The sequence below is a fragment of the Corvus cornix genome, chromosome 3 (assembly GCF_000738735.6).
Source record: "Corvus cornix cornix isolate S_Up_H32 chromosome 3, ASM73873v5, whole genome shotgun sequence".
NCBI classification, from domain to species: domain Eukaryota; kingdom Metazoa; phylum Chordata; class Aves; order Passeriformes; family Corvidae; genus Corvus; species Corvus cornix.
Genome location: NC_047056.1, coordinates 65,264,812 through 65,280,762, shown reverse-complemented (window position 1 = coordinate 65,280,762; position 15,951 = coordinate 65,264,812). Strand labels below are relative to the sequence as shown.

Here is a 15,951-nt window from a genome sequence, read left to right as displayed (position 1 = left end):
TCTGTATTAAGACTATGTTAGACTTCTGAATCTTGAAACATTCTGAATCTGCAATTTACTTTTAAATCTACATTATATTTGGATTAGACTGAATATGAAGATTTATAATCTCAGAAGCTCAAATGCTGACAGAAGTTTGGGGTGTGTTTTTTGAAGGAGGACCTCCATCAAAAGAAGGCAGTGTCTAAAGATTGCATAATTCTGTGCATGTTCACTGGCATCAATATGTGCTTTGCCCCACAAGAAATGTTGCCCTTCAGCTAACCTGCACACTTTATGGTTTAATATGTGTTTATATGACCACCTGAAAGTCCTAGTCACAGAGTATTGCAATAACAAAAGACATGATCTGAAATAATCTCTCTTCCTAGTGTATCTCATTCTAATGAATTCACGTTTAAAAAAAGTTAGCTGGAAAAAACCCTTTAAAATGCTTTACCAGTTAGTTCAAGTGTAGGTGTCTGCATTTGGTCCTTCTGGTCTACAATGCTTACAACTCAGAAGACATGAATAATTAGTTTGCTTTGAGTTGTGATCAAGGGAAATAAGTTTAAAAAAAACCTAGATTGTCTGGGTTTTTTTTTTTTTTAATAAGGTGTGATGGTTTTGTTCCCCTCATTGTTTTTATGCAAAGGTGATGTTTATTTCTATTCCGGATGTGAGCCTTAGAATACAGCTCTTGATTCTCTCTGCTTCTCCATATAGTCTTCCGAAGTCAAGGCTTCCCACTTATCTCCTTAACTCCCATTTCCCTTCTCTTTGTTGCCTGAATTCACTGAGGATGCCATCTGTGATTGCTGTTCAGAGGTCCTGTCCTCCTGGCAGCCCCACACCTTCTCCAGGTTATCTTCCACTGTTGCTTTCCACTGGGTGTTTTTTGCTAAAGTGGGACATTTGAGTATGGTGACTTTATTTCAGCCACCTGTCAAAACCAGGGCTCCACCTGCCTCTCCCTTGATTTACCCATAGCGTTGGACTGACAGTCACTGCAGATGATCATCTTTCTTCTGCCTGTCTCTCACTTTGGAAGTGATTCATTCCCTTCTATGAATTGTGGCGATGATGCCAAAGAAATAGAAAGCAGTAAACAAATAGAAGTCCCTAGATTAGCAACACGTTAAGTATGTGTTGGGGGTTTTGTAGCATCATAGAATTTTGTCAAGGTTGGAAAAGACCTTTAGGATCATTGAGTCCAACTGTTGACCCAGCACTGCTAAGTCCCACTGCTAAGACACGTCCCTAAATGCTGCATCCACACACCTTTTAAATGCCTCCAGGGATGGGACTCTACCACTCCCCTGGGAAGCCTATTCCAGTGCTTGACAACCCTTTCCATGAAGAAATTTTTTGAAATGAGCAGCCTAAGCTTCTCCTGGCACAACTTGAGGCCATTTCCTCTTGTCCTATCTCTTGTAATTTGGCAGAAGAGACCAACCCCCACCTCACTACAACTACAATCTTCTTTCAACTCAGTATCGTCTGCAAACTGACTGAGGGAGCACTTGATGAAGATATTAAACAGAGCTGGCCCAAATACTGAGGCCTGGGCAACACCACTTGTGATCAGCTCAATGTACCCAAGTTCATCAGTTTTGCTAATGCTTGCAGATTTTCACAACTGATAGGTTAACAATAAACAAAAAAAAAAAAAATAGTGTGGACAGAGAGACCCTAGTCAGAAGCCAGACCTTTCTTCCACTCTAAGTAGCATGAGATGCAGCAAATGAGTTGAAGCAAAGACTAAGTATGTTCCACAGAAGAAGATGCATCTACTGGACAAGATTTTTCTCCAGGAACAAATTTTCTAGTTTACTTGTCTCATGCTAAATATTTGTGTACACTCTGCTTTCCACTGACAAAGGCACTTGCTGTGAAACTAAACCAATGTTCTTCAGAGTTGTACAGTACCTGCATAAATAAATTTTGGCACTGCTTTTTGCTCTGCTGAGAATTCTCAGCAGAAACTGCTGTTTTGCAGTTTGGAATATCTCAGAGCTCTATATCAAAGATAAATTAACATATACCAAGTATTTTTCTTATTTTTATCATGAGCAAAGAAAGAATCGAAACCAAAAGAGAAAACTATGCATGTCAGTTTGAAGTGTAGAAGATTTAATTTCCACTGCTGGAAACTCTAAGTTTACCCATTAGCCAGAAGTCACGGCCAAAGCTTCAATCTTAAAACTCACTTAGTTGGCCACGTCTGAGCACTACAGTGATCTGTGCCTGGAAATTGAAGAAAGCACTGGCAAACCAAAGGCACCAAGAGTCCTTAAATTGTATCCACAGTCGTGGCTCAGGCAACCTATTGCCATTGCAGTTCTTGAGCCTTCTGCTTCTCTCTGCTTTTGTAGGTACCATCATGGTGCTACTGTAACAAAAAAAGATTCAGGTGGGATTTCTACTGTTGGAATAGAGACTGCAGTTTAATGGCCTCAGGTTTTTTGGCTTTCTCTTGACAATTACAATGAAAAATCACTCTGAAATGTTAACCCCATCTTTCCATTGCATTGTTATTTTCCAGCTGATGCTTTAAAGGCATTGTCTGGGCAGCATAAAAACTTGAGATGCAGTTTCAATACCTGCAAAGGATTTATCTGCGTGGTTTACACTGATTTTAGTAGAAATTAGGACACCTAATCACAAATGCTCTTTTAAAAACCTCTCCCTAAATAAATTTAAACAATAATTAAAATAATTCTGTATGCTCAAATCATCATAAAAGTACATAGATGTAGTCATAATTATGTCTGAAGGATGGGATTTAGTCAGTGTAACAGGGAAGTGTAGTATAATTGAATGCGCTTACTCTTTATTCATTGTCTTAAATATTACTCTACTCACCACCTTGTTTCTGCTATTTTTCTGCTGCTTACTGAAAGAAAGAGAGAGAAGGAGGAGAAGGGAGGGAGGCAAGGAAGGAAGGGAGGGAGAAAGGAAAGGGAAAGAAGACTTTTTTAGCATTTACAGTTTTGCACTCAGTGTCATTATCACTGTAACAAAAATTAGGCTGTTGCCTAATAATATCCCACTGGAAGAGTGTATGTGTGAGCACCTTTTAATGAGCAAAAGTGAAATGATTCAGATGCTTTGCTCAGGTAAATACCCATCCAAGTCACTCAGCAGGGCCAAGCTTTAACATCTATGATTTCTGAATTAACTTGAAGTAATTATCTGTTTTTCTGTGTTTGAATCTTATAAGATCTGAGATACGGTGCTATAGAGAGCCTGCTGTTTCTACTCTGGTATGGCAGCCCATATATTACTGGGTCTATTTGAACCAAAGAGTGAACACACTTGTGATGACGGAAAATGTTGAAGGAGGATTGGGACGCCTGAGCAAGTTTAGGTGGCAATGGTCAATAATGATCCTTTTCTTCTGTGTTTTCCATCACCCATTTTGATGATCAGGGGCACTTAGAAAAGCTACAGCAACATGGAAAAAACTCAGAATAGTGGGGTTTTCTTTGAAACTTTCAAGACAGTTCAAATACCATTTATAGTACTTTGGCAGTACAAGTAAACCCTACTTAGATTCCTTTTTAGGCTACAGACTCTGAAAGACCTCCAGTCCGGCTGTGTTCAGTCACAGTCTGCCCCTTCACAGTGAGGTCTCATCATGTGTGGAACTTACTGTAGTGCAAGCAAGTTACAGGTTTGCCCACCCTCAGTAATGAGCTTTTTGCTTTTGAATGGAGAACAATAATAATCCCTAGCCTTCCATGAGGAATGCTTTGACCTTTTGCAAGTTGTGGGTTTGATCTGCAGGCTGTATTGTAGTGTCAGTTTTCAAGTGGTGAAGATTAAATACTGGATGATTGACAGTGTTCCCATAGAAGGCAGCAAACCTGCCTACTTAAGAAAAAAGATTCTGGGAGTAGAGCAACTGTCACCCAAAATATGTCTCAGTGCAGCCTTTATCTAAACAAGTCTGATACTTTGAATCTCTAGGATCAGGATAACCATCCTTGGAACAGGATCTGTCATATGCCCAAATGTAGTGCTGTTACTCTCCTGCTCTAATATTCCATCATATTTACAAATACTGATAATCTCCCAGTCTGGTAAGAACCTGTTGCACCATGTGTGGAGCATACAACATTTTAGCAGTGTGTATGGAAAGTATAAATGTATAAACTGCTCTATTCTTTAGCACTTTATATGTGCATGTATGTGTGTATATGTAAAACTAAAGGTAGGAACATATACCTGGTCTGTTCAAGCTGCGCTTGTTTCTCTTGCTGGTGTTTACATCTTAAGTGAAGTGTCAGTCTGACCCTCACATATTACTTTGCCAGGCTGTCTCTTTCAATATCTGCTAGACAAATAGGGTGTGTTAGTTTTCATTTCCTTGCAGTACCTCTTTGTATATGGTAGCTTTCAACTGCGTAGTGGAAATGCAAGAGACCTAGATAATTTCTCTGGACAGGCAGGTATTTGGGGCATATTACCCTAACTCTTACATAATTTTTCTTGTTTACTACCACAGGAGAAGAAAACTTGCTGGCAATTTTGAAGAGGAGATGGTGGAAGTACATGATCCTGGGAATAATAGATATAGAAGCCAACTACCTGGTAGTCAAAGCTTATCAATACACGACTCTTACCAGTGTACAGGTAAGGACTCAAAGGATTTCCTCTTATGAGGTAAGACAATAGGTCCAATGGGGTCAGTGGTGTAGTATCCATTGGCTTCAGTGAACCAAAAGCTAATTGCTACCTCTGACTTTTCTGTGCTTTTTAATGCTGACTCATAAGACATATTTTCATGTTGGACTTTTATTACTCAGTATTTTCCAAACTGCACATAAACATTCTTACTTTCATTTTATTTCTCTGTGCTAAACCATTCATAATCACATTTTTGGCATTATCTACATAATTTAGTCCTTCAAGGAAATATTTTCAGATTGGCTGAAATGTTTTTCTCACTTTGTGTTGTACTTGGAGAAAACACAAGCACTCCTTTTAGAATTCCTTAATTAGATCTGAGTTTCTAAAGGTCTCTGGTGGGTTGACCCTGTCTGGACATCAGGTGTCCACCAAAGCCAGTCTATTACTCTTCTCCACAGCTGGACCAGGGGAGAGGGAATATAACGAAAAGTTTGTTGGTCAAGATAAGGACAGGGACAGATCACTCACCAGTTACTGTCACAAGCAAAACAGACTCAATTTGAGCAAATTAGTTTAACTTATTACCAATCAAATCACTCACATTCTTCCCCTGCTCCAATGTGGGATCCCTCCCACAGGAGACTCTTCTCCACCAACTTCTCCAATGTGAGTCCTTTCTACAGGCTGCAGTTCTTCACAAACTGCCCCAGCATGGGTCCCTTTCACAGGGTGCAGCCCTTCAGGAACAGACAGCTTCAGAGTGGGTCCCCTCCGGGGTCACAAGTCCTGCCAGCAAACCTGCTTCAGCATGGGATTCTTTTTCAACGGGTCCACAGGTCCTGCCAGGAGCCTGCTTCAACACAGGCTTCCCATGGGATCATAGCCTCCTTTGGGCAGTCACCTGCTCCAGCCTGGAGTTCTCCACAGCCTGCAGGCAGATCTCTGCTCCACCATGAACCTCCATTGGGCTTCAGAGGGACATCGGGCCACCATGGTCTGCACCACGGGCTGCAGGGGAATCTCTCCTCTGGCACCTGAAGCACCTCCTGCTTTCCTTCTGCACTACTCTTGGTGTCTGCAGAGTTGCTGCTCTCACATGTTCTCACTCCTCTCTTAGGCTGCAGTCTCTATTGCACAGGGTTACTTTTTTTTCTTCCTACTTAACTGCATTATCTCAGAGGTGCTACCACTGTCATTGATGGGCTCAGCCTTGGCCAGCAGCAGGTCCATCTTGGAGACAACTGGCATTGGCTCTGTTCGATACAGGAGAAGCTTCTAGCATCTTCCCAGAGAAGCCACTCCTGTAGCCCCCACTGCTGTCACAGCCTTGCCAAGCAAACCAAATGGAGGGTGTTTAGGATCCCAGAATTAGATCAGAGTGCAAAAGTTGTCATTAAGTAAAATGAATGCAGTTTTTATGAAGTAGTCCTACTTTAATGCAAGCCGTCAGATGTGTTATATAACAGCTTAACTGAAGCTATCAAAAAGTGTACTCCCTGTTAAAAAATTATATGTGCAGTGAACAAAAGATAGGGTAGCAATTTCTTCAAAGATCCAACCTGGATATTTTATTTCTAAAAACACAAAAGAATCAGGCTTCCAATTTAAGCAGAAAAGTGAATAATAGAAACATTTTTAAGAGACTGGAAATTGTCTGTCTTGGGAAATCATTGCATACTTCATTGCTACTTGTTCTAGAACAAGTCTAGTACCTCTTTACATTATTTTTTAATAACCGAGCAACACTAGATAGTGTTCAATGTATTTTATACCTTACTCTCCTGAAGGTTGCATTAGAGCTAATAAAATAAAGGAACACCAGTTAATGTTCTGCAGGATCAAAGCTAATTAAGAGTGTATTTCTTCCATAGCTGAAAAATCCTGAGCTTCTTCAGCTGAATAAGGTGCAAAAATAGAAGAAAACTATGAATTCAAGGAATTTGAATGTGAGGTTTATGCTAAATATTCACAAGTGCCTCTGGCATCAGAATCCAGCTTTGAGGATTCTTTGAATCATGCCCAGACAATGTAATATTGTTTTTAACACTTTTCCAAATCTAATTACTTAGTATAGAATAAAGCTTAAATCCACATAAACCTCATATTCTCTGATTTTACAGCCACTAAAAGCCTCGAAGAGAAAAGCAAACTGAGTTGCTTCTTTACCATGATTCACTCACAGCATGTATAAACAGCAGACTGAGCAGGATGATTCAGGTCATTAAATCCCATCTCCCAAAGCCACCAACAAGCACATATCAAAGGTTCATCTGGCCAGACCTATGAACCTCCACTTCCAGAAGATGCAGATCCTCAAGCCATCAGTGCAATGAGCACGGCCTTTAGTGTATTGTGTCAAGAGATCAAAAGTTACAGTGTGATGGGGAAGCAGGCAGGAGAGTTCAAGGGCATCAAGGGCATTGCTGGTGCCTCGACAGGGAATTTGTTAGCTGAAATCATCCATGCTCTCCTTTTAAACTGCGAGAGAGGGAGAGAGAGAGGGGAGTGGTGTCAGAGGGCACAGACAATGTCATGTCCATTTTTAGACCTCTTCCACATCAAAATTACAACAAAGTTCAGGTTTCTTTCCTGTGTAGCTTGAAAGAAGGAACAGGTAGGAACTCAAATGTTGTCAAGCTTTTTTTCAGGAGTGGAATGAAATCAGTGTCACCTTTTCCCATAGTTGTCCTTGTTTGCTCAGATACATGTGGAGTGACTGGGATATACCTGCTGCATTTTAAATTCATTTCATGCCCTAATATGAATGAGCTTTTAAGTGACAAGCCCAAAGATATGATGAGAATGGGACAAGTATGAGGTAATATATTAAGATGTTGAATCAAATGACACATTTTCTGAAATGTAGCCAAACCCCCTATTGCATTTAAAGATGAAACAGAAGCAGTTCAGGGGATTATTCAGCATTGGCCAAAGTGTGTCATGGTATGAAATGAAGACTGAAAAAGTGGAAAATAGAAGATGAAGAAAAGAAAGCTTTTCCTAGAATCTGATTTTTGAAGAAGTAAACAGGACTCTCAAGAGAAAGGAATTCTCTGTCCTGAAAGGCCTGATCCTGCAGGAGAGCTACCTGTGAGGCCATAAATGCTTGGTGGCATGCAGCAAAAAATGTTCAAATCCTTTCAGAACTGAGACCCAAGAAGCTGTTGGTCCCTGCCACAAATCAGCATGACTTTGACTGAAGTCTGTGGGAGCTGTGCATGTGTATACACTGGGCTGAGAATTGAGCCCTTCAAGTCAATTCTGGGGGATTTTATCCTCAACAGGCTGTACACCAAGGCTTTTTTGATGGAGAAAATGTAAGACTTTTTGAAATTGTCACTTGAGTAAATGAGAAATCTTGCAGTATTTTTATAGTGGTGGTGCAGGGACCATTTCCGTAGGAAATCAGTTTTACAGAATATCCTTTTTTTCCACATGACATCTCTGCTCCGTCATGCAAAACTAACATGCAAGTGTACAGTGCTTGTGGTGCTTTTAAGCAAAAAAACATTACACTGGTCCCAGCAGAAAGCCAAAACTTAGCAGTAAAAATATACCTTTATTGCAAATGCTTTGATTTCAGCTTCAACAAAAAACATTAGTGTAGAATAAAGCTTAAATCCACATAAACCTCGTATTCTCTGATTTTACAGCCACTAAAAGCCTCAAAGACAAAAACTGAATTGCTTCTTCATTCAACAAGTAGCTTTAAACTCATGGAACTGTCAGAGTTTCTAGTTTTTACTCCATCCTTTTTTTTTTTTTTTTTTTAATATATTTGGTCTTATTTCATCATGGTTCCAGGAAAAGACTAAAAATGGTGCCCTACTTTTCCTCAGTGTTTCACACCCAAATTTTTCCTATATTTTAAGATTTTTGTTTGTCTTTGATCTGGGAAAACGAGATTTTTTAATAAACCTTCCTACATATCTTTCTCTGAATGCCTTCAGAATCACAGTGAATGAGAACATGTAGGCACAAATCAAAAATTAATATGGTCCCTAACCTTTACTTTTGGACATGCTTCTGATTATTTCAAATCTTCATGTACTCTATAATTACTATCTGAGAATGTGACAGTCCGTTTCATCATAAGATGAAAGCAAAGTACTGTGAAGCCTAGAAACACACCATTTTCCTCTTTAAAAAAAAAACCAACAAACAACTAAAATACCTCCTTTATAAATTAAGTGCCATAAAAATTAGATTGAAAATCAATGCTCTATTTATATTTCAGTCATCAAGGTGTAGGTCATTTGATAAGGATAAAATCCAAGTTACCCCTTAGGCACCAGCGGTGCAATCCAAGGACAACTAGGTTCAATGGAACAATGCATGAAGCTCACACCTAATTGTCTACAAATCTAAAATGTCGTGGACATCTATTATCCCTTCCCCTGCTGCTCAGAGCACAATCTTGGGGCATGAAAATATGTTTGAACCTATTAGGTTGCTTCTTCTTTGGTAGCTTTAAGCTCTGGTTCTTTGCATGCCTGGAGTGATTCTGTATTCATGGAGATAGATGCCTAAATATCTGCCTCCATTAAAAAACTCAAAAGCTAAGTATTCCTACATCAAAGTACCCCAAGAAACTCAATTTATTAGATACGATCTTAGCATGCTTCAAGTACTTGCAGAAAGCCTGGAGTGCTTTGCAAATTTTAAGTGTGGAGCCACCTTTTTCCTAAAGTCATAGCTTTTAAAGCAGTGGCCCACAGAAAGGGCTTCACTTTACTCCATCTTGGCTGGAGGGATGGAAACTCAAGCTTCCTATGGCCATGAAAGTACATGAAACTAGGCCAGGCCAGTACATGAAAACTGTTCCCTAGAGGGTACTCTTAAAAAAACTGAGTATACATCAGTTAAAAGGCACGGGAGTTTGTACATGGATCAATTTGATATCCAAACCCACCTATTTCAAGAAGTACCAGAGATCAGTCACACTTAATGTTATCAGACATATGTGTATTGATTCCCAGATGGCCCAAACTTGTGTAATGATCTTTAGTTTCTCTTTGTTGTATTACTCTAACTTGCAGTAGATTTTGCAGCCTTCTTGTCTGTCAGCTGAACCAGATCCAGAACGTACACTAAGCACTCTCTTGTACACTGGCACCTGATCCCATGGACTTGTTTTCAAAGCTATGTACTTAACTTTCAGGACTGCCTGTGGTAATGTGTGTCATATTTATCCTAATGGGTTTTAAAACAGCCCTAGTGTAGGCCTATGGAAGGTTTAATAACTATTCAAAAAGGATATTTTAAAAACTGTTAGAGACACCTTTTACACAGCAGATAAAATTGCTTCCCGCAGAGGGAATTAAAAGATTCTGAAGCTATTGCAGTTATTTAGATCTAGATATTAAATTTCCTTGAAACTATGTTTTGACTTCAACTTGCCTGTACTGCATTTACAGTGTACCACACACACACATCCTCCCAAATCCATAATATCTTCCACTAAGCCTGTTATGCTACTAACAATTGTAACCTTTTCTGCCAGGCAAGTGCTTTCTCATCATATCAAGCTGCATTATGAGGCAGACTGCCCTCACCCTTCTCCCCACGTTAATTAGCTCTCCTTGCTGCAATATATTGTTCTATCCATCTCCATATTACACTCATGTTGCACTCTCTAGAGGTGATGTTATCCTTTCTCTGTGTTATGACATCACACAGAAATCTGGATTATTTCTGCAACACCTTGCATAATAGTACTGCAGAGTATACATACAATGTCACAAGAAGAGAGGCACTGTCAAGGAGAGAGAGATGTTTCTGAACAGCAATTCATCTGGTAATTTATTTCTTGGGCAATCAAGCCTTTGATTGGCATGATGAAAACAAAGGTAGTAAAAGCTGGGATTTATAGACACCAGGAGACAGGCTATAAAGCTATGATGTGGATGTTCTCAACTACTCTTAGATCACTGTGAGGCTCAGCAGTACATCACACTTCCAATTACCTCTGGCAGTTTTCATATCTCAACAACTGCCACCAGAAAAGGAAAGGAGTCAGCAGTAAGTGCTTATTATAGGAGAGCTGGATGGCAATAGACTTTACTTTGTTCTTGGTCCCTGTGGACTCAATGTACATTGAGGCAGAAGGTTTGAGGTGGTTTTGAAGCAAATCTGGGAGGCAAGGAGCAGGGAATGTGTAATATTGAAGTTGTTGATCCACTTTGTCTGGTGGCTGCTAATGTGAATTATCCCAAAAGCAGAGATAAATTCCACTCCTTCCCTTCCTCCTCCCAGCCTATGAATGTAAGATTGACCATACTTTCCTGTTCTGCTTCAGGGCAGTGAGGAAATAGTGCAATGTTAATAAAGTTTGCAGATCAGCATTTTGCAGAAGTGTTGCATACTATACATATATATGTATTTTTATACTGTGAGAAGGTATCTTGTATCTGATTTATTATCAGACTTTGAGTTACTGTTCTGTCTTTTAACTTGTTACGTAGGTGTGATTTGCAAACCAGACCCTACAGCATCCACGAGATATCTCTGTGTGTGTGTTTGAAGTCAACAGAGCTCTCAGTATCCAGAACTCCTGCCTCTACTGACAAAATTCACCCAGAGCCAAACTTTTTACTAGCATAAATATGCAAAATCTCGTTAAATTCATTGGAGCTGTGCCCATTACAAGAGCAGAGATTTTGGGGTCCTGTGCCCATTTTGCATATTTTGGCAGGTGACATGCAAAAGCAGAGGTTTTTCTGTACGATTTTTCTTAGGCTGAGATCTAATCCCCCACATAGCTTACAGCAGGTGGAGAAGTTTCTAATGAGTAACCTTGAGAAAATGATCTGCCGAGCCCTTATCCAGTCAACTTATTTTGAGAGAAGCTAAACAGAAAATGGGGGTGGAGGGTGATTCTGCAGAAACACATGACTGCTGGCAGAACTGCCTTACAATGATCTTTTTCTGACAGTAGTATGTAGAATCAGAGGAAGAAGTCAATGAAAGGAAAGGCCATTCCTGTGGTCGGTTTGTAGGTAAGTTTTCCTGGTATTTGAGCAGATCTGTATAAGCACAGCTGGAGTTCATGTATAGAGAAGATATGAAGAGGTATTTTTTTAAAGTCAAGATGTGATTACTCATGTTAGTACTAAAGCATGGCCTTGTGAAGAGAGTTGAGAGCAGAGGAACTGTGGGTTGGATGTGACCACCACCTTTCATTTAACATAACTTCAAGGAGCCCCTAAACTCTTTCTATGTACACAGAAAGCTGAAGCTGTGAGAATCCTCCTCTCAGGTTTTGATACATACACGTCAGATAGAGGTGAAGGTTCTTTCACTAGTCGAAGTTTTAAGTGAGTTTCTGTGTCCACAGGGAAAAAGAAAACACTGAGAACAGATTAGAGAATTAAAGATTAAAGAAACTGATAGGAACAGTTCTAGAAGCATCAAGAAAATTTGGAGATCTTGTGCGCAAAGTGGAGAAGACTGGGAGCAGTCTTCTGGCTTTTGTTCCACATCATGGTGTCCTGGGTTGCAGTGTATTCTATTACCATCCCCATCAGCTGTTGAAATCAGGTGGGGCAGTGTTTCCTTGCCTCCTCCCCCCAGACTATCTTTCTGTTAATTGCCCATCATTGTCCTGCCGCCTGACTCAGAGATAACTCCCTCCGGACTATCTTCTGTTAATGAGCCTAATCAACACTTTGCCTCATGACTCGTTACCCCATTGTGAGATGCTCCACCCAGAGGGAGGAACCAAGCATCCCATCGTGGATATAATCTGAGGCTGAACACCAGAGACACCGGCTTCCCACTGGATTTCCAGAGGACAGGAGCTACACAGCCACCATTGGACTTCCTGAGGAAGAGCAGACTGTTTTACTACAGGATCACTGCTTCAGAGGACTGCAGCCACCATTCTACCAGACTGCTACCACCACCCTGCCTAACAGGGTGTCAGGTTGTACCTTGACTCTGTCAGTTTGACAGTGTTTTCTTTTACCTTTTTTTTTTTCTTCCCCTTTTCTTTAATTTCCATTAAATTGTTATTCTGACTTAGTGCCTCCCACTGGTTTGTTTTCAAACTAGTACATAATTTGGCGCCCAATGTGGGGCTTGCTCTGAGAAAAAGTCAGAATTACAGTTTTGTATAAACAGAAATCTATTCACCATAGTGCTCAGCTGGTCTGCATGGGTACTGTATCTTGCTCTCTATATTTTTCCTCACATGGGGAACTACCTGCCTGTTGTATTACTCCTGTTAAAACCAGGGAATGGTATGAGAATTGCTTTATTGGTTTATTATGTCTATAGCATAATAACCTGCGAGGCGATGAATACCATTCGGAATATATACTCAATTTTGTTTGGCTGTCCTAGTCTGGGCTCCTATGTCTGGGACCTCTTCAACAATCACAGCCAGCCCCTGGTGGGAGGAGTAGAGAGTGGTTTCTTCCAGCCTTTCAGGCCAGGCACAGCAGTTTTTGAAAAAATTGAGTTCCCTCTGGATGTTAAGGATGGTATAATCTTCTTGTCAGTTCTCTTCTCTTTTTTCTCTATGGCCTGCATTGTGTACACCATGCTTAGAAACAAAACACTACTTAGTGTGGTGCAACGTCTGCTTGAGGAGGAGGTAAAAAGGAGCAAAGCAGCAAATACCATGTCTACACAGACTGTCACACAGAAAGGAGCCAAAGCAAAGCAACCGCATCCATTTCTACGCAGACCGTCACAGAGGAGAAAGGAGCCAAAAGCAAAGCAACCGCATCCATTTCTACGCAGACCGTCACAGAGGAGAAAGGAACCAAAAGCAAAGCAACCGCATCCATTTCTACGCAGACCGTCACAGAGGAGAAAGGAACCAAGAGCAAAGCAACCGCATCCATCTCTACGCAGACTGACACAGAGGAGAAAGGAACCAAACAAAAAGCAACAGTGTCGATCTCTACACAGACTGTCACAGAGGAGAAAGGAACCAAATGTAAAACAACAGCGTCCATGTCTACGCAGACTGACTCAGAGGAGAAAGGAACCAAAAGCACTGTCAGCGTCCCCATGCAAACCATCACTGAACCAGAACAGCCTAAACCGATTGCAGTTGCCCCCGTGCAGAAGAAGAAATCAAAAAGCAAATCAGTCCGCATAGTGACTGACGAGGATGCAGCAGGACCTTCGCACCCAGCAGAAGAGGCAGAGCCAGAGATCATCACTCGGTCGCTATCCCTGGGTGAGCTGCGAGACCTGCGGAGGGAATTCACCCGCCAGACGAACGAGTCTATCCTGACCTGGCTGCTCCGCATCTGGGACGCTGCAGCCAATGACACCATTCTGGATGGAAGTGAGGCCAGGCAACTGGGATCTCTGTCCCGGGATGTGGTCATTGACCAGGGGATCGGGAGAACCCAAGAAACCCTCAGCCTCTGGCGGCGACTGCTTACAAGTGTAAGGGACAGGTACCTTTGTAAAGAAGACCTCCAGGTGCACCAAGGAAAATGGAGCACAATGGAACAAGGTATCCGGTGCCTGAGGGAATTGGCTGTGCTGGAGATCATTTTCTCAGAAGATGAGAGATTTCCTAAGAGCCCAGATGGTGTCCAGTGCACGTCACAGATGTGGTTGAGGTTCGCACGCCTTGGACCAGAGATATACTCCCGTTACCTGGCAACGCTGCAATGGAGGGAAGGCGAGGACAGGGTGGGCGTCTTGGTGAACAAACTGAGGATTTACGAGGACACCGTCACAGCCCCGTTTCGCACCCATGTCTCATCCGTGGAAACAAGTCTTTTGGCTGAGCAAGTCCGGAGCTTGATTGAAGAAGGCCATCAGAAATTGAAAAAGGAACTTAAGGAAGAGATTTACCAGATCTCACCAGAACCAACAAGAGTCTCTGCCATTAAGAGCCGGCGACCCCCAACCAGGGAGAGAGGATACACCCCACGAGGTAACCTCTGGTTTTTCCTTCAGGAACATGGAGAAGACATGAGTAAGTGGGATGGAAAACCCACCTCCTCCTTAGCAGCTCGGGTACGTGAACTAAAAAGAGGGACAACTACCACAAGAAGCGCATCTAGAGTCAACATTGCTCCGGTCTCTCGCACACAGAACTCCAGACGGTACCGGAATGATAATATGACCGATCCTCTTGAAGGGACCTCAGGAACGTATTCACCGGAAGGGAGCAACATGCAACATGACCAGGAATAGAGGGGCCCTGCCTCTAGCCAGGTAGAGGAAAGGGAGAATCGGGTCTTTTGGACTGTGTGGGTCCGATGGCCTGGCACATCTGACCCACAAAGATACACGGCTTTGGTTGACACCGGTGCTCAATGTACTCTGATGCCATCAAGGCATGTGGGAGCAGAACCCATTTCTATTTCTGGGGTGACAGGAGGATCCCAGCAGCTGACTGTACTGGAAGCTGAAGTGAGTTTAACTGGGAACGAGTGGCAGAAACACCCCATCGTGACTGGCCCGGAGGCCCCGTGCATTCTCGGCATAGACTATCTCAGAAATGGATATTTCAAGGACCCAAAAGGACATCGTTGGGCTTTTGGGATAGCTGCTGTGGAGACAGAAGATATCAGACAACTGAGTACATTGCCTGGCCTCTCAGATGACCCCTCTGCCGTGGGACTGCTAAGAGTTGCAGAACAACAGGTGCCAATCGCCACAGCAACAGTGCACCGCCGGCAATACCGCACCGACAGAGACTCTGTGGTTCCCATCCATGAGATGATTCGCAAACTGGAGAGCCAAGGGGTGGTCAGCAAGGCCCATTCACCTTTCAACAGCCCTATATGGCCAGTGCGTAAGTCCAGTGGAGAATGGAGGCTGACGGTGGACTACCGTGGCCTGAATGAGGTCACGCCACCACTGAGCGCCGCTGTGCCGGACATGTTGGAACTTCAGTACGAGCTGGAGTCCAAAGCAGCGAAGTGGTACGCCACTATTGACATTGCCAATGCCTTCTTCTCCATTCCTTTGGCAGCAGAATGCAGGCCCCAGTTTGCTTTTACCTGGAAGGGTGTGCAATACACCTGGAACCGACTGCCCCAGGGGTGGAAGCACAGTCCCACCATTTGCCACGGACTGATCCAGACTGCATTGGAAAAGGGTGAGGCTCCAGAACATCTGCAATACATCGATGACATCATTGTGTGGGGAAACACAGCAAAGGAAGTGTTTGAGAAAGGAGAGAAAATCATCCAGATTCTCCTGGAAGCTGGCTTTGCCATCAAAAGGAGCAAAGTCAAGGGACCTGCCCGAGAGATCCAGTTCCTGGGAGTAAAGTGGCAAGATGGACGACGTCAGATTCCCACCGAGGTCATCAATAAGATCACTGCGATGTCTCCACCGACCAGCAAGAAGGAAACA

General features: G+C 42.3%; 1 protein-coding gene across 1 annotated transcript in view; it reads left to right on the top strand.

Annotated features, from left to right (window-relative positions):
- Positions 1-15,951, top strand: part of SLC35F1 (solute carrier family 35 member F1) — a 237,320-nt gene that overhangs the window by 177,508 nt on the left and 43,861 nt on the right. The window contains exon 3 of the mRNA XM_039569275.1: positions 4,490-4,617. Coding sequence (XP_039425209.1) covers positions 4,490-4,617 — 128 coding nt within the window. The remainder of the gene's footprint in view (positions 1-4,489; positions 4,618-15,951) is intronic.